The following is a 24,414-nucleotide window of genomic DNA, read 5'->3' as shown; positions in this document are numbered from 1 at the left end:
CCTCGTTGTGGACTACTTTTCCAAGTACCCTGAAATCGCTAAATTAAGTGATATGACAAGCAAGTCAGTCATTGCGGTTCTCAAATCAATGTTCGCCAGACATGGAGTGCCAGATGAACTTTTTTCAGATAATGGTAGTCAGTTTGTAAGTGCTGAAATGCGAGCGTTTGCAGCCAGCTGGGAGTTCATTCATACTACCTCAAGTCCTGGATTTCCGCAGTCAAACGGTCAGGCAGAGAGGGCAGTGCAAACAATAAAAAATCTGCTGAAAAAAGCACAAGACAGTAACAGAGATCCATACATTGCTCTCCTGGAGTTTAGAAACACACCGTTGAGTGGAATAGGCCTTTCCCCTGCACAGTTACTCATGGGAAGAAGACTGAAGTCAAAGATTCCAGTATCAAAGAAACTGCTGATGCCCAAGGTTTTCAGACAGGTGCGTAACAGACTGGGTCACAGACAAGTCAAACAAAAGCAATACTTTGATCGTGGGACAAGAAAGCTGCCGGAATTGAAGAAAGGAGAAGGAGTGAGAATTAGACAGGATAACAAATGGCAACCTGCAGTTGTTCTCGACAAACTTCAACAACCAAGATCTTACATTGTTCAAACACCAGAAAGTCGCATCTTCAGAAGGAATAGAAGAGATTTGCTGAAAACAAAGGAGACAGTGTGTCCTTCTTCACATCAAACTGAAGTTGAGGATGATTTACCCCTTCCATCACCAGATTCTGAGCTGAATTCAGAGCAAGAAAACAATATGAACAATAACGCCAGTGCAAGTTGTTCATCTACTGTGAGTGCCAAGAGTTCACCTGTGAGAAATAGTCCATTTCGTGGAGTGGGTAGTGAGAGACTGTCAAGATTTGGTCGGCCTATCAGAGTGCCTAGTAGGTACCGGGAGTAATGCAGAATAGCATCAAGTCCTAAGAGTAACTTAAGTTTAATGTTGTGTGCAAGTTATATGTAAAAAAAAAAAAAAAAAGGGAGATGTCATGTATGTGTACATGTGGTAGTGTAATTGTGTGAACACTGTGAGGCGCTATTGCTTCACCAGCTGTCTAGAACAACAACACACAAGTAAAGCGAGTTCAGTTCAACCACATGCGGTCTCCTGTCTTCAATACATTACAAATTCTGAACGTTTAACCTAATAATTGTCATATGTTGTGGATTAGCAATCAAGACAACTCTATATAAAGCACCTACAGGCGGAGGCACTGACAATGGCTGAACAAAAAAACTAACAAAAAAGAAGAAAAGATGCCTTTCAAAAAGATGAAATTAATGTCCTTTTAGAGGAGATAGCGAAACAAAGATGTAATTTTTAACAGATTTAAAGGATTTCTTTTATTTATTTTTTGTTAATTCATTTAATTTTGGTTAAAATTATTAGATTAAATTATTTATATATTTTTTTCTGACCTTTTTAATTATTTAATTTATACATTAATTTAACAAACAACAAAAAAGAGTAATGAAATGTGTACAATAAAGTGCAATCAAAACCTTATATTATAATCACATTGCATTTGAATAAAGTTAAAGGTGTAATCTGCCGGTTGTCCTGCAGGTGTCCTCATAAATCTGTCTTATTACGATGCACTTGGGAGTAGTATGAAGCTGCAGACTCGGAGCCTGCTGCATCTACAGTCCCGCACCCAGAGTCCCGCATTCTCAGACCCCTCGTTTTTCGAGACAGCGCCTCCTATCAAATTAGATCGGATAAACGTGAAGAACGTGAGTATCGTCAATTTTATTTAGCGAATCATACCTCATTCGGTTTCTTTTTTAATCAAACTACTCTATAGCTCATCGATACACCAACATATGAATAGTCCATTTAATATTTGTAAAGATAGTTTGTTACAAAATTTGAGCCGTTAATGTATGTTTTTTCACCTCTTTTACTTAAATTAGTTCTTATAAAACGTAAGTATTAAAATGAATCAAGATTAATTGAACTGATATGAAGTTGTTACCAGCCATTTCCTCCGTGGCCCGACTTATCAGCCTAGATATGCTTGTAATTTGCATTTACAAAAAAATATTATTTATTATTACACAATATTTTTGACAATGGCATTCATCTTTTAATGTCAAGTCGAGGAATTTGACAGAGTGATTGCAAAAATAATTAAAAAACAAGGAACATTCGCCTACCAGAAATTATTTTACCTTATGCATTTACATTAGCCTACATTTTACATTTATTCATTTAGCAGACGCTTTTATCCAAAGCGACTTATAAATGAGGAGTTTTTTTAATGCAATTGAAGACGAAAAGTAAAGTCACTAACACAATTATTTCCTTTTTTCTTTGCTTTGTCCTGTTTACAGCAAGATGATGTTTAGGTGATCGTTAAATAAAGTATAATTGGTTATTATTGGTGTTTTGTCTATTCTTATTTGAGTTTTGCTTCGCATTCAAAATATCAAAAAACAGGTTTTGTAATGTTAGCATGGTATAATGTTAATTACACCATTATAGGTTGAACTGAAAGAAAAATTGGAATTAAAAAAAAAAAAAACGTAGCAATATAATAGGCTATCACATAATATTTTTCAGAAGATAGTTCAATCTGCAATTGCGACTTTATTTCTCAGAATTACGACTTCATATCTCGCAATTGCGACTTTATTTCTCGCAATTCTGACATCATATCTCGCAATTCTGAGAAAAAAAATAGTCAAAAACTCTGACTTGATATAGCGCAATTGTGAGGAAAAAAAAGTCAGAAGTGTGAGATTAAAAAGTCGCAATTATTATTATTTATTTATTATTCAGTGGCGGAAACAAGCTTCCATAGTAGGCTAATTGTATCCCTTCCATCAGTAATTTTCTTTCAATTACACCCACGCTCAAAAACTACTGGGTAATTTGATAGTCAGAGAACACAATACGTTTTTTTGGCACATGCATTAAGCAGGGAACGCAAATATTTATTTGGATAACTTTAAAAACGAGACTGTATCCTATTGTTTTCAATGGCATTTGGATAAGGGTGTTATACGATCTTCTGAACAGCAGGAGGCGCTGTCTCGAAAAACGAGGGGTCTGAGAATGCGGGACTCTGGGTGCGGGACTGTAGATGCAGGCTCCGAGTCTGCAGCTTCATAATATTGGATTTGGCACTTGGGGACGATTACTCCAGAGCACTCGTAGATCTACGAAGATTTTGAAGTGCTATAAGCTACGATGCTTTTGGGAAACAAACGATAATATTAAGATCAGTCGTACGATCGTTTTTACGATCAACTTAGGCTTACGATGCTTTTGGGAAACGCAACCCAGTGTGTTTGGAACGGTCAGTGCATCACGTGATCAACTGCTAAATTCAAACGTGTTGGCTGACGGACGCGCTCAGCGCTGATATCACTACTATTCAGTGTTTTGAATAATTTTGAGTTTGTAAAATACACACTGATATCTATGGAAAAGGAATAGTAATCATTTCCATTATAATTAGCCTATATGACACGGTTTATTTATCAGATACACATTGTGTAAGTAGCTTTCAAGTTTACTCTATTCTTCTCCCAGTTAACCGGCCACTTACTTTCATTTATTTTGGGAGAAGTGCATGAATTGACGTTTTATACAACAGATCCTATTCCCATCGCGCATACAGCTCAACTAACACGATCGTTATTAAACAACAAAACACATCCAATTGCACATATTTGACAATCGGAATTTCAGATATTTCATTAGCCATTCCACCGAAAGAGTGACATTTCTGTCCCCATGGACATTATAGCCTGTATAAAATTGCTTGAAAATCAACACTAAAATACATTTTATTATTAAGCTAAATGTCCTGCACATTAAGCTAACTACAAATTTAAAACGTATAATTAAAAACGGTAATAAACACTACATAGAATACAACAAAATAGCATTTTCTGCATGTTGCCACTCTCTTTATCTCTAAACTTTACAATAAATATAGGCTAATGATTAAAATCCTTCAGAAATCTTAATTTGTTTGCATTGTTGTGTGACTTTATATCCAATCTGCTTTCATTTTTTTCATGAGAAAAAAAAATATTTTATCTAATATTTTAGATAAAATAAACATTTTAGTCGTGTCCCCAGGTTTTCACTCAGTCCTGTTACACATCCATACGAATTTGACTTAAGTCTAAAGCGCAACTTATGCGAGAAATGTCAAAGTGTTGATTTTTACACTGAGTCATGACACACTACACTACTTCTGACGTCCCATGTTGCATAAGCTTTTGGCTGGAATTTTACTTTGTAAAATGTTAAATATTATTTAATTTGTTTGTTGTTGTTGTTGATTTTTTTACATAAACTCATCGCTTCGCTTCAGAATGCCTTTATTAACCCCCCGGAGCCGTGTTGAGTTCGTTTATGATGGATAGATGCACTTTTATGATGGATGGATACACTTTTTTGAGCTTCATACTAATGGTTGCCATGCACTGCCACTATAAAGCTCAGAAGCGTCAGGGTGTTTATTGATATAACTCTGATTGTATTCGTCTGAGAGAAGAAAGTCATACAATGGCTTGAGGGTGAGTAAATCATGGGCTGATTTTTCATTTTAAAGTGAACTACTCCTTATAGCTTAATAGAATCTGCCTTTGTGAGATTCCACATCCCTTTATTTGTAAAAGTGAAAATGCAGTGCAGAAGTGTAAAAAAGCCTGACTCTACATTTCCTGCATTATCAGTTTCTTTCAGTGGTTCAGAGAGGTGCCCTTGACAAGGCAGTCATGGCATATACAGCAAGTCAATACTTGGTAAAAGTAAATTTACGTGAAAAATTCAGTTACAATATATATGTGATTTTTGTCTCTTCCAGTGGCAGTCAAGAAGAGATTTCCAAATGTGTCCATGGGTGAACTCACTGCTTTTATTCAAATGTTCACATGTTAAAAGATAAATAAAATTTTCTTCAAATGCAATGTGTGAATGAATTTCATTTCAATTGAAATATATGGAGGGCAATATATATTTCTAAATGCTTTTTAAAACTATGTTTTGAAAATATATTTTACAATTAGCCTAAAAATATATTGAGAGAAAACATATATATGCATATATATGTGTGTGTGTGTGTGTGTATAGTCAACTGAAAACTCATCTCTTCCGTGAGCACTTAACCTCATAATAATAATAATAATAATAATAATAATAAATCCTTTTCCTTTAATCTTCCCTTATCGGGCGTATGCTACTATGAACAATGCCTGAACTTTTTGAGCACTTCTTGCGTTGTTTTTGCGTTGATGTGCCCATAGTTAATCTAACTGATACAATATGTGGTAAAATTTGTTTTTCACAGACTAAAAATAACAAATCTATTTGCGATCTGTTTTTTAAAGGAGGTTACTACCAAGCCTTGCTCTATTGCTTATTGGGCTAAATTTATTAGATACTCTAAGTGGGAAAGTGTTTGGTTATTGCCTCATAAGTTTTTTGTTACAAACAAGGTAAAATAAATTTCTATCAAAATTATTCATAAATTCTATCCTGTTAAACATTTTCTTAGTAAATTTAAGAAGGATATTGATGTTATCTGCTCTTTTTGCTCTTTGCATTTGGAAACTGTATCCCACGTCCTTTGGCACTGTAGTTTTGTTAAAAAGTTGTGGTATGATGTCTCTGTGTTTATCAAAGAAAAGGTGCTCTCAAATTTTATTTTGCTTTTTGAAAATGTAGTTTTTGGATATTTTATTCAGGATAATGTGAATAAGAAGCTTTTGTTATTAATCTGATTATTCTTCTAGTTAAGTTTCACGTCCATAAGTGTAAGTTTTCTAACGGAAAACCCTGTTTTACAGTGTTTTTTAAAGAATTGGAAAGTTACTTTTGTACTATTCAAAGTAGCACTAATAGAAAGGCTATTAAAACTGTCCGTTTATGTTCTGTCTTCAAAATATTTGAGTAATGTAAAGGTCTTGCATGTTTTTGAGTGTTTTTTTTTTTTTTTTTTTTTTATTTCCCTGGCTTTATATTGTCTGTTGTATTGTTCTGTATATGTTGTTTAAGGCATAATAAAAAAATAAAAAATAAAAAAAAACGTTCCGGAACTTGTGACAAACCGGAAGGACAATTTTTGGCACAGAAATACTCCTTCAAACGTACAATTTATTTTTTGAAACTTTGTCCATGTTTAGCATGGGAATCCAACTCTTTAACAGTGTAAAAAACTCAGTATGCATGAAATAGCATTTCACCCCCCCCTTTAAGCAGTGCTGCTCCATTCATTCTAAGTATCAAAGCATGTTTGAGAGAAACCATGGAGACAAAGAAGTTTTTCGTTTATTTGTTCATAGTTTCGGCATTCCTCTTGCATGGTAAGACATTTATTTATTTATTTCTCTTTAGGTCAACAAAAAAAAAAAAAAGAAAAAAAAAGAATGAGTTTATAGAGTTCCCTGCTCAAACCAGAGATTTATTCAAAGATCCAGACAAAGACCTGTCAGTCCAAGAACCAGGTAGCCTAAATATTAATGAACCAAAATTATATTTAATACTTTCTTTTTAATATATTTAATCTTCTTCTTTTTTTAGTAAATTTGTCAAGTTGTTATGTCAATGCAAATCAAACAAACTTTGAGTGTCTTTGTCTTAACACTGGTTGGCAGGATAAACGCCATCATTTTTTTTTTTTTTTATATAAGATTTTTGTTTGTATTTCACTGTATTCCTTTATTTATCCCCCTTTATCATTTTAAACAGCTATAATCTGTTATAACCAGCTTCATTTGAACCATCAAGACATCTAGGATTAACAAGAAACATCTAAATAAACTTAAGGATTAGGAGGATGGGCTTCTCGATTTTAATTATATAATTAGCTAATTTAAATACTTCAGCATGCTGGAGAAAGTTGGGTTCAGTGGAGTTAGGTGACAAGCCAGAATGGTTAGTAAGTGAAAAAGCTTCTTGTAATAAGACTTCTTTATCTTTAAAGTATCAACGGAAACATATTATTTATTTCTAACTTAACTGAAGAGTGGAAACAAATTAAGGTATAGCTTATTTGAAAATTCCTGATATATAGCCTATGTGGATTGTGGATACTCCAATTTGTAGTAATCATGCTTTTCCTCCAGGGTTACACAAGCTTTTTTTTTTTTTTTTTTTCTTCAATGGAAACTCATGGAAACAGTTCCAGATATTTATACATTAAGCTCTTTTAAACAGCTAAAACAAAAATATGCTCTTGTTTCTCCACATTTTTTCCCGTTTTGAATTTGAATCCCACCTCAGAGAGAATTGTTAATTGTTAATGTACATCCCATGAGTGGTAGTGTGTCAAAATTGTACACATTACTGCTAGAAAAGGTTGACAAAAACACAGAGAAAATAAAACATGACTGGGAAGAGGAAATTGGTTTTAATATTCATGAAAACACGTGGGATGAGTGCTTGAGAAACGTAGACATGTTCAGTTCAGGTCAAAACCTTATTAAATGTATCCCATGATTTATCCACTCTGTAATAATTGTAAAATGTCACCGTGTTTTATTCTTTATGGTCATGTAGTAAAATTCAGTCATTTTGGTAATGTATATTTCATTTTCTTTCTGAAGCGCATTCTATTGATCTGGAGCCTCAGCCTTGCATTGGAATTTTAGGAGGAGAGAATGCTTTTTGTAGTAAGTATCAGACAAAGGCCATTTCACTGTGTGTGATGCTTGCAAAAATACTTAAAGGGTTAGTTCACCCATAAATGAAAATTCTGTCAGTAATTACTCACCCTCATGTTGTTCCAACCCCGTAAGACCTTCGTTCATCTTCGGAACACAAATGAAGATATTTTTGATTAAATCTGAGAGCTGGATCACTCCTCCATAGGCTTCTATAGACATTATAACTTGCCGGCCCAGAAAATGTATTAAAGACATCGTTAATATAGTCCAAGTGACTACTTTTTTTTTTTTTTCGCACAAAAAGTATTCTCGTCGCTTTATAAACTTGTATAAGTTTACAAGTTTCTCTTTGTTCAAAATTCACTCCTCACGTGTTAACCTCTTCGACATGTCAATGGCTGTGAACAAAGAGAAACTTGTAAATATCTCATGAACGAATAAAGTTACGTTGAAACCAAGCACACCATTGTTTTTCTTGTGACATTACCAATAAGTTTGATGTGTCACATGGTCCTCTTCCTATTGAAAAAACAAAAGTTGTATCCAAGATGGCCGACTTCTAAATGGCCACCATGGTCACCACCCATCTTGAGGAGCACTGTAAAAAAAATTACATCCCCAAGTCAAAAATTTCAAGTGACCGATAACATCTACATTTTTCAATTAGTCTGACATATTATTTCTCACTGAGCAATAATTAACAGACAGTTAACAGACTTTTGCAACAAGAATTTCACTTGGGCCAATTGAAAAATTTAGATGTTATCGGTCACTTGAAATGTTTTATTTGGGAGGGTTAGAAATTTTTTACAGTGAGTTTGCCCCCTCACATATACTAATGTGCCACAAACCGGACTTTAATATCACCAACCATGCCCATGTTATTACGGTGTATCCATATAAATGGCCCACCCTGTACATTTTGAACACAAAAAAGTTACGGACTGCAGCTTTAACCTTGTAAGCCACAAGTTGTACATGTTATTAAATTACCATTAAGCTCATTCTTCTTTGTCTAATAGATACTGCTAATTAAAAAAATGTTTATTAAAATTGTATTTTTGATCCACTGCAAGATTTTCTAAAGTTCACAGCTAAATCATTACTATTTTTACAAACGTACTGCCTAAATTTTGCATAACAGCATCAGAAAATTAAGTTTTTAAAAATCCAAAAGATTATAATAAAAGACTTCAGCCGTTATAAGTGAATCAGGTCTGTTTTAATTGCACTTATCACATGAACATACACATATATTTCGATTTCTTTACTATTTTCCAGAAAATAATATATATAGTTTGTCTGTGCTTCAAAGCACGTTTTCCTTGACGGATGCAAAGTAAAAAAAAAAAAAAAAAAGAGAAAGGTCTATATTCTACTAAGGTCGTGGTTCAAGCTTTTGTGAGGAGTTTGGCATATTATACTTCAGCTATGACACTGAAATGAGTTTTCTGAAAACATTTATAACTACAGACACGATGATGAACACTTCTAAATCCTGCCGGCATAAATACATAAATGACACAAATAATTACATATCAGTTATCAATAATTACATATCATATAACAGTGGACAATCACAGCACAGCAAAACCTTCTTTAAGAATAGAACTAAAAGAGACATGAAATGGAGAAAACATTTATAACGAAGAGATGATATGAATAATGAATCATTAACGTTAACAGTAAAAAAAAAGAAAAAGATCAGCATGCCATCTCAAATGCTTCATAAAAGGTTACAATGTTAAGACATTTGTTAAAACAAAATACAAATAAAAGCAAGTAACTTTTTGCACATTTCACGAAGACAAAAACGTGCTTTATGATACAAAATGCATATTGTTGTTTAACCAGTACATAAATCTGTGAAATATGCTTAATACCAGTAGAAGGCTTATGCAACAGTAAGTAACACTTATGGAAGATAATATATAAAAAATACATTACATAAACTCATATTAGGCATTTTGTTGCTTTTCTCAGTGTCTTTCAGTGCAGTTTTACAGGTTCAGTTCCTGAGATTCAGAGTTTGGTCAAGGACACAATGGTGATATTTCATGGATCAATCCTTGCAGGATTTGAATCTTTTACACTTTAACCACAAAGATTCGACACCGCAAACAAAGTGCTTCATAAACTTTAACATTTTCTGCTGAAAAAAAAAAAAACCGTTTAGAGTAGCATTAATGTTAAGAGATAACATCATACTGGTGTTTTCATCAGGGATGTTCCTCTGTAGTGTTGTCAAGATGCTAATGCTAAAATTGTAAATATAACATTATCAGTAGTGTTGGCGTGACCTGTGTGTTGTTTGACTGACAGCTTCTCCGTCAGTATGGAATTGCTTGAAGCTGTTCAAAATGTTCATCTTGATGAAGTATTCATGTTCACAACCTGTTATAAATGAATATAAACATAAGCAGAAAAAAATAAATAAACGTGCAGGTCTTGCAGTGTAAATGCTGCTGTTATTAAAGTCCCACTGAAGGGCCTGGAACGCACAGGTTTGTTTGATGCCTAGACGTAATTTCCACTCAAACAGGAAGCTAAGGCAGGACATGTTGAATGTCATAGGGCCTCCCCCTTTTCAAATAGCCAATAGTGTTTAGTTTACCTCACAGACTGCAATTAGTACTTGACAGCACCATGAAGCGAATCCCAGCGCTGATGATACGTTGGATTCAATAGTAGAAGAGTGAATAAACTCCAGCCATTTCATTCTTAATCAACATTCAGTTGGAAAACAGAAAAAAACTCGAGCGTTTGAGTAAGCGAACACTCATCTCCAACACATACTGCTCCCTGATGTGTCAACGATGGCCAGGTGGTGTTTATAGCATAGGGGGCGGAGCTTTAGATTCTAGAGAGCGTTTGATTGGACAGATGTGATGAGAAGCTTAAGTCCGTGGTGATGTCATAAAAATCCATGATCCATTTTAGCGGAAGTGAGAGACTGTAAGTTTTGAAACCTTGTTTCTCCTAAATGCAAATTTTGCCATTCTTCCGGAGCGCATTAACTTATTCATAACCTTAAGGCTAACATATTCATACTGAAAGCTAAAAAACTCTATGACTTCAGGGGGTCTTTACAGATTACAGAGAAACGGAGAAATCACTTCCTGACTGTTTCTGTCCGAGTCCATTTAGCAGCTTTAATAAACATTTAAATACCCTGAAAATCCTCAAGCGCTCTTTGTGCTATTGGAGGTAATGTTCTCCTTTGTTTCTTACTAATTAACCGTTTGCCTTTTCTGAAGCAATGTTTGCATATTTTAAAATATATTTAGGCTATTATTTAAATAACTAATAAACAAACTATTTTGAATTAGTTCAAATTGGTGTCAAGGTGAAATGTCTCTAGTATTGGTGCCAACTAAAGAAATCTTGGTATCGTGACACTCTTTCTCTGTGAGCGATGTGAGTTTCTTCTCTTGTTTCCCATCTTCTCTTTTAATGAAAGTATCAAAACAATAAGTGTTATGTGAGCGTCTCATTGGCCGCCTCAGCCTCGGTCTGATTAAGGTTCGAGTCTCTGAGATTCTTCATCAGAAAAGTGTCTCTCTGATCAGGGGACGAGTCTTCAGCTCCACTTTCCTGTTTATAAAAAAACACAGATAAACACAAAGAAAAAGAAATAAACCGGATTGATGTTTGAGTTACACAAAGGCCTGGAATTACAAAAAATAACAGAATATCTTAAAATGTAGGATGTTTCCCTTCACATTTAAAACAATAATTCATCTTTCATAAAGAACCTGCACATTTAAATGCTTGAAATATTATTTAAATAAATTACTCTAAGTATATAATAATATAAAATGTAAATCACACACAAACATTTAATCAGCGCACAGATGTGAATCTGTTTAGCAGTCAGACAGATTCAGTTGATGTAGTTTCTCACCTGATTATCGCGCTGCGTCCTGTTCGCTTTGAGGAAAAACAACAAACTCTATTAAACACTTTACTTTGGTTAGAGGAAAATATTGAAAATTCTCACATCTTTTAAAGATGTTTTTAAATCTCATATTTCCATCTTATTAAATCATTTGTATGTTACACTCACCGTTCCTTCTTGCTCTGCGCTTGCAACAGTAAATCACAGCAACAATCAGAAGAATAACAGCAACAGCGACAGCAACAGAAACAGCAACAGCTGCATATATTCCTGTTATAACAGCTGGAGTCGGACCTGGATCTGGATCTGGAAGAGCTAAAAACAGACAGTCATTGTTTCTTGTCTAAGTAACTTATAATTCAACTTCAACAGTATTTTTGTCTGATATTTATTTCTACACGTGTCTACTTTGGTCATCAGTTGTATGATGTTGTTTAAACTGGTAAATGGCTCCATCTTGTGTGTTTTTGAAGAACTAGCAGCTAAAACACTATTTAAAGACTATTTAGACCAGGGGTCGGCAACCTTTTTGATATAAAGTGCCCTTTTCAAAATGTCTTGTCTATTAGTGTGCCATGTTAACATTAAGTTTAATTATGACATCACATCAAAAGTTTAATATCCAGGGAATCTGTAGTTTTATTCCATTGCAACATTTGATAACATTTAGTTCCCATAACCAGGACATTGTAAATATAAACGGAGTATGATACAAGGCTGCCATACTTATAAAAATATCAACATCTGAGTTGAAATCATTAACCTTACCAACATTACACCTTTTTTACACCTTCATTTCTTTTTTAACATCTTAAATTTCACTCAGTTATAATGGCAGTAAATGTCAAAACAGGAGAATTAAAAGTAACAGACATATGAGAACTATACAATAATGCTGTGTATTTTTTTTTTTTTTTTACATGTATATGCAGTTCCCATTTTGCATACTGCTTGCATATTACCTCATTTCAAAAAGGTTGCATGGCAGCAAATGTCACAAAGGGAGAATTAAGTGTAACAAACACTATATACAAGAATGCTGCCATGAAAACATCCACATCTGACATGAAAAAAGAGACTGGGACAGAGCCCTTGTATGTAAAGTCATGTGTGCTACATTAAACAGATGCTTACCAGTCAATGTGAACCCTGGCCCTGCTTTTCTTTGCTGAGCTCCATAATTTGGGGTTCGTATTTAGTCACTTTAAGTTGCACACAAGCTTCGGAGTGGTCAGTTGTCAAATGACTGCGGGAGGGGCTGAGCACGCTCTTCATATGTGAGAATATCTGCTCACAGATATATGTTGATCCGAAGACTGTCAGCAAAGCCAATGCAATCTTCCTGAGACAGCAAAACTTATCTGGTACAGATATCCAGCAGGTGAAGATGCAAGTCCCGTGATCATGCCTTGCGGCTGTTTCCAGCTGTTTCCGTAGCTCTGCAAACTTTGTCACCCACAGTGTTGAAGTCTTCAGCTCAATCAGCTCCAATTCCACGTTCTGTATATCCAGCCAATCCATCAGAGCTAAATCCAGTTCATGTCCATCAAAGCTATCGGGTTTAATCAAGAATGAAAACATGGGCCCATACTTCTGAAATTCCCGAAATCTTGTTGTAAACTCCGACTCAAGCCCGCTGATGTATTTGCATATTTCAGCGGTGCTGATGCTGTGCTCCGTGGACAGCTCCCTTAAGTGTCTGAAGTAGCGGAAAGTGGAGGTGGCAATGTCGCTTGAAAAAATTGTCAGCTTTCCAACAAAAGCAGCCCATGTGTCATACATGTCCAAAACGGTTTGCCCTGCACCTTGCAGGCGGAGATTTAGCTCGTTGAGGTGTCCCGTAATGTCCGTGAGAAACATAAGTTTCACAACCCATTCCTCGTCCTGCAGTTCGGGATAGTCTTGGCCTTTTTCAGCCAGGAAGGCCTTTATAGCATCAAAGCAGCTGACAAACCGCTCCAAAACTTTCCCGCAGCTTAGCCACCTGACTGCTGTGTGGAGAGGGATATCTTTATATGCGCAGTTCATTTCCTCGAGCAGAGATGTGAACTGTCGGTGTGTTAGAGCAGATCGCTTAACTATGAAGTTAACAACTTTCACCACTGTAGCCATAACCTCATTAAGATCTGAATTTGACATTTTTGCACAAAGATTTTCTTGGTGTATTATGCAGTGAAGTTTCATAATGGGGTGACCAACTTGTTCCTCGATTAATGTGACTGCTCCCCGCTGTTTCCCGACCATGGCGGGGGCGCCATCTGTTGTCACTGCAAAAATCTTGCTAATGTCAATCCCTCGCTCCTCAAAATGATCCAGAAAAACTCTGGCTATGTCCTCACCTTTTGTTGTTTCAGGCATTGGCTTTAAGCAACATAGTTCCTCTCTTACAGTCACATCACCGTATCTTGTCACGACTGCCAAACGTGGTATGTCATTTACATCCACACTCTCATCAAGTGCAACGCTAAATACCACGGCTTCTTTCAAACCGCCTGTCTGCTGCGCTCTTACGTTTTCAGCCATTTCTTCGATGCGTCGTTCAACACTTCTGGCAGATATGGGAATGTCTTTTATTCTTGATTTTATTGTCTCTTTGTTTGGTAAGCCATAGAACAAAACATCTGAGCTACAGATGAAAGCCTCCTTTATATATTCGCCATCAGTGAATGGCTTTCCCCATTTTGCAATGCAATTAGCAATGTGATAGCTTGCTTCGGTAGCATGATCTTTGGCCGTGGCGAAGACTTTAAGTGTGTTAGCTTGCTTCCCATACCTGGACACAGCACGTTTGATCAATTCAGCCTTGTCTGCCACATCCTTGAATGATTTCTCATGTTTGGTCTCAAAGTGGCGTTTAACACTCGATGTTCGGCAAACAACATTTTCGAGACATAATGTGCACACAGCACGGTCCTTCTGAAACACAAATCCCCACTCGTCTGTCCATGAGGGCTGGAATGCCCGAACATTAACTTTAGTTTTCTTAGCTAGCGGGCCTGCCATTGCCGACATACCGCTATCAAGCCCGCTCTGCCAGCAGCGTTACTATAGTAACGCGTCAGCCTACTAGCCAATCAGAGCAGAGACAGAGTAGGGTGGGTCTCATAGATACACAGGTTGCGCAACTGTGAACGTTGTCATTTGGCATTGCGGATGAGAGAGTGCTTCAGCATTTCAACCATGATTTCAACACATCAATAACTCTTGAACACATATTGCCATCGTGCCATTGGTTAAGGTACCACGTGCCCATGGTGGCACGCGTGCCTAAGGTTGCTGACGCCTGATTTAGACATTCATTTTTCATCTTAATAACATAGGTTAATAACTCTATTTTGCATGTGAAGAATTATTTTGTCAAACAGACCTCAATGAAAACATTTACTGGGTTGATATAAACATTTTATGAACATATTTTTTGTTAACTTCAAACCCACTGCACTTTGGATTCTTGGTGAACTAAGAAGAAAAAAATGTATTTGAACTGATGATAATAAAAGGTGATAAGAGAGGATATTGACCAGAACAAAACAGTTTAAACTACCACCAATAGAAAAACTAGTTTGTTTTTAAATCATAAAGCACTGAATTTAAAGTTAAAGCTATAAATTACAGTTTAAGAGTAAATGTGTTTTTCTACACTACCAGTCGATAGTTTTGGTAAGATTTTTAATATTTTTGAAGTAAGTCTCTTCTGCTCACCAAGGCTGCATTATTTGGTTAAAAAATATATTATTGTTATGACAATTTAAAATAATGGTTTTCTATTTTAATGTTTCAAAATGTAATTTATTCCTGTGATCAAAGCTGAATTTTCAGCATCATTTCTCCAGTCTTCAGTGTCACATGATCCTTTAGAAATCATTCTGATATGATTTGATACTCAAAAAAACATTCATATTATTATCAATGTTGAAAACAGTTATTTACATTTTTATTTCAGGATTCTTTGATGAATAGAAAGTTCAAAAGAACAGCATTTATTTGAAATAAATAACACATAGAAACAAAAACACATAGAAAACAGCTGTTTTACACTGTAATAATATTTCACAATATTATTATTATTATTATTTTGTATTTGTTTTTTAATCAAATAAATGCAGCCTCTGGTGAGCGGAAGAGATTTCTTTCAAAAACATTAAAAATCTTACCGATCCAAAACTTTTCTCTGGTAGTGTATGTGCTGTGTTTCAAATAAATATAGGAAAAGAAAAATAGAAAACAGTCCTGAATGTCACTGCAAAAGTATTAAACACTTTAATGATGTGATTGAAATGGACAAGACTTGCTTTTAAACATGAAGACTCACCATGAACATAAACACTGAAGATCTTTTCACTGAAGCTGATGCTGTTGCTGATGATATGTAGTGTATAATCTCCAGAGTCTGTGTTTGTGGTGTTCATGATGATCAGAGATCCAGTCTGATGATCCAGCTTCAGTCTGCCTCTGAATCTCTCAGTCTCTTCATTACACTGAACATCTGTACAGAACTTACTCTGATCTCTTTTGATCTGAGCGATGCGATTGTCATTATAATACCATGTAATTCTGACTTGTTGGTTTGTTTGAACACCAGAGTTTAGAGTGACTGAATCTCCCTCCATCACTGACACTTCTTCTGTATAAGCAAACACACCTGAAGAAGAAACAATTAACAATTAGTCTTGATCTTTGCTTGACCAATCAGCGGAAAGAGGCGTTTTATTCCCGAACATGTAAAGATCGAAAAATACAACGAGTTTATCCAGTTTGGTTTTATTGTTCTTCCATTTGGCGGATTATAACAAAGTTTGATGAAAACACAAACAAAAATATGAAAAAAAAAATAGATTTGCAATTTCTTTATGTTCGAATATGTGATAAATGAACGATTTCTTTGTTTTTCTGTTTAAGACAAAAACGAGAAAACGAATTATCTGAAGGTACACGGACTAATAAATAATAGATGCATTGAAATGTGTGGAGGATATGATGAGAAACTGACATCTTCACCAGAACAAAACAGTTAAACTACCACCAATAGAAGAACAAGTACGCTTTTAAATCATAATGCACTGAATATGAAGTTAAAGATATAAATTACACTTTAAGAACAAATGTGTTTAGAAATTATCTTTATGCTGTGTGTGAATTAATATATAGGTAAAGACAAAACACTCCTGAATGTCACTGCAAAAGTATTAAAAACTTTAATGATGTGATTGAAATGGACAAGACTTGCTTTTAAACATGAAGACTCACCATAAACAGAAACACTGAAGATCTTTATACTGATTCTGTAACTGTTGATCAGTAGTTTATATTTTCCAGAGTGTGTGTTTGTGGTGTTCATGATGGTCAGAGATCCAGTCTGATGATCCAGCTTCAGTCTGTCTCTGAATCTCTCAGTAACTTCATTACACTGAACATCTGTACAGATATAACTGGAATCTCTATGGATCTGAGCGATGAGAATGCCATTATAATACCATCTAATTCTGTCTTGTTGGTTTGTTTGAACACCAGTGTTTAGAGTGACTGAATCTCCCTCCATCACTGACACTTCTTCTGTATCAACACCTGGAGAAGAAACAATTAACATTAGTCAAACAAATGCATAATAGTGCTGTAAAAATGCTTTCTTATATATCATAAAGATTGTGAGTAGAGAGAGATGTCTGGATTCACGGTGAACATTCACTTCCAGGAAATTGTGCCATTTCCCAAAACATTAAGATACAATGAAAAAATTTTTTTTATTGTTATTATTTTACCGTTTTAATCGTACACTTAAATTACATGTTTTCATTTACACTTTTATTCACCCACAGTGACTCACACTAGTAACAACTGATGACATCACAGCTTGATCTTTGCTTGACCAATCAGCGGAAAGAGCTGTTTTATTCCCGAACGTGTAGAGATGGAAAAATACAACGTGTTTTATTGTTTTTCCATTTGGCGGATTATAACAAAGTTTGATGAAAACACAAACAAAAATATGAAAAAAAAAAGATTTGCGGTTTCTTTATGTTCGAATATGTGATAAATTAACGATTTCTTTGTTTTTCCGATTAAGACAAAAACGAGAACACAAATTATCTGAAGGTACTCGGAATAATAAATAATAGATGCATTGAAATGTGTGGATGATATGATGAGAAACTGACATCTTCACCAGAACAAAACAGTTAAACTACCACCAATAGAAGAACAAGTACGCTTTTAAATCATAATGCACTGAATATGAAATTAAAGCTATATATTACACTTTAAGAATAAATGTGTTTTTGTAGAAATTATCTTTATGCTGTGTGTGAATTAATATACAGGTAAAGAGAAAACACTCCTGAATGTCACTGCAAAAGTATTAAACACTTTTATGATGTGATTTAAATGGACAAGACTTGCTTTTAAACATGAAGACTCACCATGAACAGAAACACTGAAGATCTTTCCACTGCCGCTGAATCTGTCGCTGAAGATCCATAGTGTATAATCTCCAGAGTCTGTGTTTCTGGTGTCAGTGATAGTCAGAGATCCAGTCTGATTATCCAGCTTCAGTCTGCCTCTGAATCTCTCATTACCTTCATTACACTGAACATCTGTACAGATATAACTGAGATCTCTATTGATTTGAGCGATAAGAATGTTATTATAATACCATGTAATTCTGTCTTGTTGGTTTGTTTGAACACCAGTGTTTATAGTGACTGAATCTCCCTCCATCACTGACACTTCAAATGTAAACACACCTGAAGAAGAAACAATTAACATTAGTCAAACAAATGCATAATAGTGCTGTAAAAATGCTTTCCTACATATCATAAAGATTGTGAGTAGATGTCTGGATTTATAATGTAACACAGAAGAACATCATTGATTTACACTTTCACTCATCAGACAAAAATACACGAGTCTCATGGAGGATCTTGAACAACTTATGTTCAACTTATGTTATCTTACAATACATGAATATTATGAGTATTACCCATAATAATCTGTTAGAAAATTGCTTTTTCCCCAAAACATTAAGGTACAATGTAACATTTATCATTTAATCTTTTTCATTTTTACTGTTTCAATCTTACACTTAAATCAAATCATGTTTTATTTTACACATTTATTCATCCAAAGCGACTTGCACTACCAATGCACATTTGATCAGTTTATGCACAGGTATCAACATTTACTCACAGTATGAAGCCATGTTACTTTTAGAGGTTTTATCCATGTTATATACCATTTGTTCAATTTGTTGTTCATGTTTTGAATGAAGCTGGGCTGGGCCGCGAACTAACGGTTTCGTTTAGCGAACTAGCCTATATCGTTGACCAGAAAAGAGATCAGACAAACGTCTTACATTGATGGAGTAAAATACAAACAATAGATGAATATCCGTCGAATATAAAGCTAATAGAGCATATTATGAAACTTTGTCGTTAGTTTTACCGGGAAAGGAGATATTAATGTAGGATATAAATGTCTTACCACGCAGGCGTAAGCACGTCAACAATAAGAAAAGAAATAGAGACATGCTTCATTTTCAATTTTTGCTCAAAGATGAACGCAGATTCAGTGAAGTAAAAGTGATCTGTTGTTACTCTGCATTAGTGGCGACGCCATTATTTCACGAGTTAAAATGAAAGTAATCATTTGGAGGCTCCTCCTTACGCGCTGCACTGCGATGACGTATGACGTTTTGTGACGTTTTTCTCTAACTACAAAACAAAAGTATTTTCCGGGTTCTGTTTGTGCAGTGCTGCGTTAACATTTTATGGGTCATTCCTGGGAATCGGTAATATTTCAGTCCCCCAGACTTTTTAAAGTGTTGGTTCACCAACATTAAATATTAAAAAATTTCCACAATACACAATGTCCATTATAATGAATACAAAATTATTGCATTTAAATATATATATATATTTTTTTTTATCATAAAATAATGTCTTATTTCTATTATTCTGTTCTATTACTATTACTATTTTGTCAGGTCCCTGAGGTACTTCACTGAATTTGTACTTACAAAATATTGCACAAAATGTACACAGTGTAATTGTTTTGTGGCAATTTTGTAAGGTTTTATTTGTGTTACTTTCTTGTGAAAAATATATATTTTTAAAAAATGCAAGATTTGATATTTTATTTTAAAAAACCTGACTATAAAGTGATGTCCCTCAGTCTGAATTCAACCCTGTCACGCCAATTATTATAAATATTACATTTGTAGTTATTAAATTGTTATGAGGGACACATGAGCAGTTGGCAGCCTAGATGTTTGTTTTATAGCAAGTTTTTTTTTGATAAAATCCTCCTTAAAACAAGTCAATTTTGTCCATTATGGGGTTGAGAATAAAAGTTTAAATCTGAAAAACACTGAAATTAATAAAAGGTCTTAAATACCAGATGTGAGAAAATACTCTCTTTTTTTAGGTATAATTTGTGCCTAATTATGTGGGCTATTTAGAAAATGATTAATATGTAGTTTAAAAAACAAAAATCCAAGTTGAAATATTACCGAATCCCATGAATTAACCTTATATTTAGATTTTTAAGAATAACTGATCAGAAGTAAAATTACTTTAAAAATTAATTCAGAAAAATAAAATGATCAGATAATATAAATATACAGAAAACAAAATCAAAACTCTGATACCTAAAACTTGCAGATAATTTCAGAAGTTCTGAACTTCTTAAACAAGTTCTCAGATCATCCAGAAAAGTTGAAGTTGACACAATGTGAATATGTTTTTAAAGTGTGTTTCTAGATTGTTCCAGAAGTGACTGTTAAAGTCTCTCATATTTACAGTCTTAATCACACACTGTGTCAAATATGAAACAGTAATAATGTGAAGAAAAGCTTCAGGGTTTGAACGTTTCTAAGAATTTAAGAATTTATTCTCACAATAATCAAATCATTCATTTTATGGTAAAATTGTCCTTTATAACTTTTTGCATTATAATCACAGAAAATCTATATAAAGCTCTTTACAAAAATAATTTATAAATATTAAATATTTGATGTTTTGCACGTCATGATCATGTGATTGTGTCATTTAATTATTGAAATTAATTTCGTAAAACCTTGTGTAGTTCAGTGTGACGTGTTGAAGGTGTTTACTGAAATATAATAATAATAAACTTATTTTTGAATAGTTAGTTGCCAAGGCTACATTTTGTTTAGTTTATGTTGAAGTACTAAAACTGTATGCATGTATAAATAAATATTTATAAATAAATATGTATAAATAAATATTAATAATAAAACTAGGCATATATTTAAAAGTATATATAAAAATGACAAAATTAAAATGAATAAAAATTTAACTAAATTAAAATGAACACAGAAAAAAATATATATAATTCAAAACTAATTCAAAAAATGATTAACATTGAAGAGTATATTAATGATATAAAACAAAGACTAGCACAATCTTTTCACTGAAAATATAAATTGCTTAAATAATGATAATTCATAACAATGAAATAGTTTATTTAAAATGTTGCATTTATTCACATTCTGTTATTAAAAGCAACAGTAAAAATGATACTGTACACTTACAGTAGAAACATGTGAGAAACATAAAGAGCAAAAGTGACATTTCAGATTGTGAGTTGTATTGAACTAAATAAAGCAGCTCTGCCTGAATCACGACACAAACATAGTTTTGAAGCAAAATAATGTGTATACGTTTTTATACACTTTACACATTGTATTATGCAAATACAGTACATTGATAACAAGTCAAGTAAACACTGACAGTACAAGATGTGTAGTGCAAATCTTCTTCATATTTGTGCATTTAATACATTTGTAAATGAAATAATGACGTTGACTGTGCCGAGAGCTCATGTCGGTTAATCTTAAAGGTTTAAGTTGTCATTGAGTGTTAAATGTTGATTTGAGTGTTTCCATCTTCCTAAATATCACAAAGCATTTGTTCTATGAATGTATCAAGATAATAAGTAGGTTATTGTTGAATTGAATAATAATGAAGTAACTACAGTAAATAAGCGCCGCCGAGTGTTTCCATTATAATGAGTCTCTATCAGAATCTTCACTTCAGAAACACTGAACTCCTTCTCAACCTTCAACAAACCCCTAATCCATCGTCTGAAACAAGGCACTTATTATAATCATGATAAATGATAAATGTTAATCTATCCCAGGTTTATAAGCTGAAACTATCAGATAATGTAGGCTAAGTAATATTCATCTAAATTTCCTAAATTATATGTGCTTCCAGTAAAAGGTCGGTTATTACTTCCATATAAAATGTGAAAAGTGCGTTATGATTTAAGGGATAGTTCACTTTGAAATTAATTTTTGATATGTTTTAGCTTACCTCAAGGGCATCCAAGATGTAGGTGTCTTTGTTTCCGCAGTAGTTTCAATTTTGATATTTTTAGGTCAAACCGTTCTTGTCTGTCAGTCATATAATGCAGGTCGATGGTCACTGTCTCAAAACATAAGCACAGAGTCCAAATTAAAACAATTCCCCACGTCCAAATGAAACAATTCCCCATCATAAGTACACATTGATGGCCTAAGACATTTTCAGGTATATATTTCAGGTTAAGGGTTAAAATGACTTTCAGAACAATTTATCATGTGAAACAGCACGTATTGTGAAATAAAACTTTCGTAAATATATGAGTAAGTTGCACGCATGTAAAATAGACCTTATGAAATCTCACCTATGAATTCACAAATGCTTCGTAAATCTCAGATTTGATAGTTGATGTGTGTGATGTATTCCGATCATTCTCAAACTTTGCATAATCTCCACCCATTACAATAACGTGAAATAGCTTCTAACTTTTGTTCAATTTAAGTGTTAAACTGCAGACAAATACTATTTGTGCTCAGAATAATCGTGAGAATAGATACGATTGACCCTTTATAACGTCCCCTTTGGACAGTCCCAGAGGTTGAAAATAATTTTTGACAGGATTTTGACATCAGGGCCCAAGATATGACTAAAATATTTCAGGGCTGAGAATATAAAAACAGTGTGATTAATAAGGCGTACAACAAATTCAAAAACATTAGTTATTAGTGCAAAAATGGAAATCACAACATTCTGAAAATTCTATTTATTTTGTGACAGTACAGCACAGACGCAAACAGATTTAAGGAAATTACACAAAAAGTAATTGGCAAATCATGATGAGTGATCTCATCTTAAATCCTGCCTGAATCTCCTTCCATTGTGTTTCGGAAAGCACCAAATCAAGGATAAATTAGTGAGTCATTTTTCCTTCAGAAAATCAAGTACTTGGCTATGTTCTAGCGCAGGAAATCACAGATGTAGTAATTGCACATAATATGGTCAAGACAAATATGTTTACAGATGTAACACCAGGCTGTGAGTTCAAGGTAAAATAATTTTTAATTGCAATACTTAATTTGTTATGTATTGGTTAGAGTGTCCATGTGTTTGCTTCTACATGACAATTAAAGAATTGTCATGTGAGAAATTGAATGTGAGAAAATAATTATTTTCTGGTCCCGTTTGAATTTTGCCATGAATGTGAACATATGTTGTCTGTGGTTTTTTTAATTTAATTTTTTCGTGTAAAGAATGCTACAATTTAACGGGTAGAAGTTTGATAAGGTTAGACTTTGTGTGAGAGCACTTTGTGGACTACAACTCTTCGCTCCTAGTTTTTACATCAGACGGGAATCTGAAGAAAGAACAGCCCATTTGGTTTGAATGGTGACATTTGGGTACAAAACACACAGGCATCTCGATCTGTCTCCATATATTATCGCAGCATTAGCACCGTGATTTGACAAGTGGAGGGAAAATGTGTTATGGGGTGACGTCACGGTCCGTGTACTTTTTGATCATTTCATTTCTTGTTTGGAATGGAATAACAAGAAATGAAAACCAGCTCGTTTATTCGTTTTTTAGTTTAGTTTAAAAAACGAAAAATGAGATTTTGGCTCGAATTTTCATTTTTCGTTTGTGGTTTACAAATCGGTTTATGGGTTCGATATTTCATTTGCACACGTGGGCGGCGCTGAAACGCCCCTTTCATCTGATTGGTCAAAACGCTCCGCCTTCAGTAAGCTACGAGCTTTTCTTTCTGTCAGGCAGAATAAGAGTCAGTACGAGTGCGGCACTGACAAATGCACTTTAATAAAATAATGTCTGAAACCACCACTCACTGTTAACTACGCACAATATTTGAAGCAGAAATATGGTGCTGGTCACGTAATTCGTGCTGCTGCTGCTTCTTGCAAGCTTTCGCTTGATGTGAGCCACAGTATATGACAGACAGATTAGTTTAGCATGATGTATTTCCCATTGATAAATACAGTGCAAATAGTTCAAATATCTCTTTGGATAAAAGTCAATAATAGGCTGAACTGTACCATGATAATATGTCCGTAACATTAGATGTCCGTAGATGACCCATAACTGTAGGGGATAACAGAGTTTGTACAGTATAAAAATCATTATGTCTAAAGTTCCCATTAAACATGAAAACCCAACAACCCAATGGGAATATATGCAATGAATATATGCTTGTTGTGTAAAACATCCAGAGGTGGACAGTAACAAAGTACATTTACTTGAGTACTGTACACTTTTTGAGTATCTGTATTCTTTGCTTGATTTTACTGTACTTGAAACTGATTTTCAATTTATTTATTTTTTTCCCACCTCCCACCTCTTCGGAGGACAACTTTATTTTATTTTTATTTATTTTTTGTACCGGCAATATATATTTTAAGTACATGCACAATATATTACATTCGAATTACATTTATAGTCAGTGCATTAAACTGTTGTCCTACCATAACCTTTCACCATGTTTTTTAGTAAGATCCTGGATCCTTATAAGGGCATGGGGGATTAAAGCACCACATACAGAGTAAAACACAAGAC

General features: G+C 34.2%; 1 protein-coding gene across 8 annotated transcripts; it reads right to left on the bottom strand.

The window, feature by feature from the left end:
- Positions 1–8,789: 8,789 nt before the first annotated feature.
- Positions 8,790–21,971, bottom strand: LOC311294929 (general transcription factor II-I repeat domain-containing protein 2-like). Of its 8 annotated transcripts, XM_084416025.1 has the most exons (7): positions 18,713–18,819; positions 17,947–18,270; positions 16,778–17,095; positions 15,843–16,172; positions 11,699–11,845; positions 11,537–11,562; positions 8,790–11,226 (listed from the first exon to the last, which is right to left on the bottom strand). In XM_084416025.1, exons 1-7 carry the CDS (start codon positions 18,759–18,761, stop codon positions 11,110–11,112), a joined length of 1,311 nt encoding a protein of 436 aa, XP_084272151.1. In that variant the 5' UTR covers positions 18,762–18,819; the 3' UTR covers positions 8,790–11,109. The 8 variants fall into 8 exon arrangements, with proteins under 8 accessions (XP_084272151.1, XP_084272150.1, XP_084272149.1 ...); XM_084416024.1 differs by lacking the exons at positions 8,790–11,226; positions 11,537–11,562; positions 18,713–18,819 and adding an exon at positions 21,862–21,971 and having other exon boundaries at positions 11,704–13,521; XM_084416023.1 differs by lacking the exons at positions 8,790–11,226; positions 11,537–11,562; positions 18,713–18,819 and adding an exon at positions 19,007–19,193 and having other exon boundaries at positions 11,704–13,521.
- Positions 21,972–24,414: the final 2,443 nt, after the last annotated feature.

The sequence above is a fragment of the Rutilus rutilus genome (genome assembly GCF_951802725.1).
Source record: "Rutilus rutilus genome assembly, chromosome: 8".
NCBI lineage: Eukaryota > Metazoa > Chordata > Actinopteri > Cypriniformes > Leuciscidae > Rutilus > Rutilus rutilus.
Note: the sequence above shows the minus strand (reverse complement) of the source record. Positions and strands in the feature narration are given on the sequence as shown.

Bases quoted from the DNA above. Each gene is read 5' to 3' on its own strand.
- LOC311294929 (XM_084416022.1), bottom strand. From the start codon at position 18,761: ATGGTATATAACATGGATAAAACCTCTAAAAGTAACATGGCTTCATAC. The intron at 18,271-18,712 runs GTGAGTAAATGT...TTTCTTCTTCAG, and splicing joins AAGTAACATGGCTTCATACT to GTGTGTTTACATTTGAAGTG. The intron at 16,173-16,777 runs GTGAGTCTTCAT...TTTCTTCTTCAG, and splicing joins CTTCAGTGTTTCTGTTTATG to GTGTGTTTGCTTATACAGAA.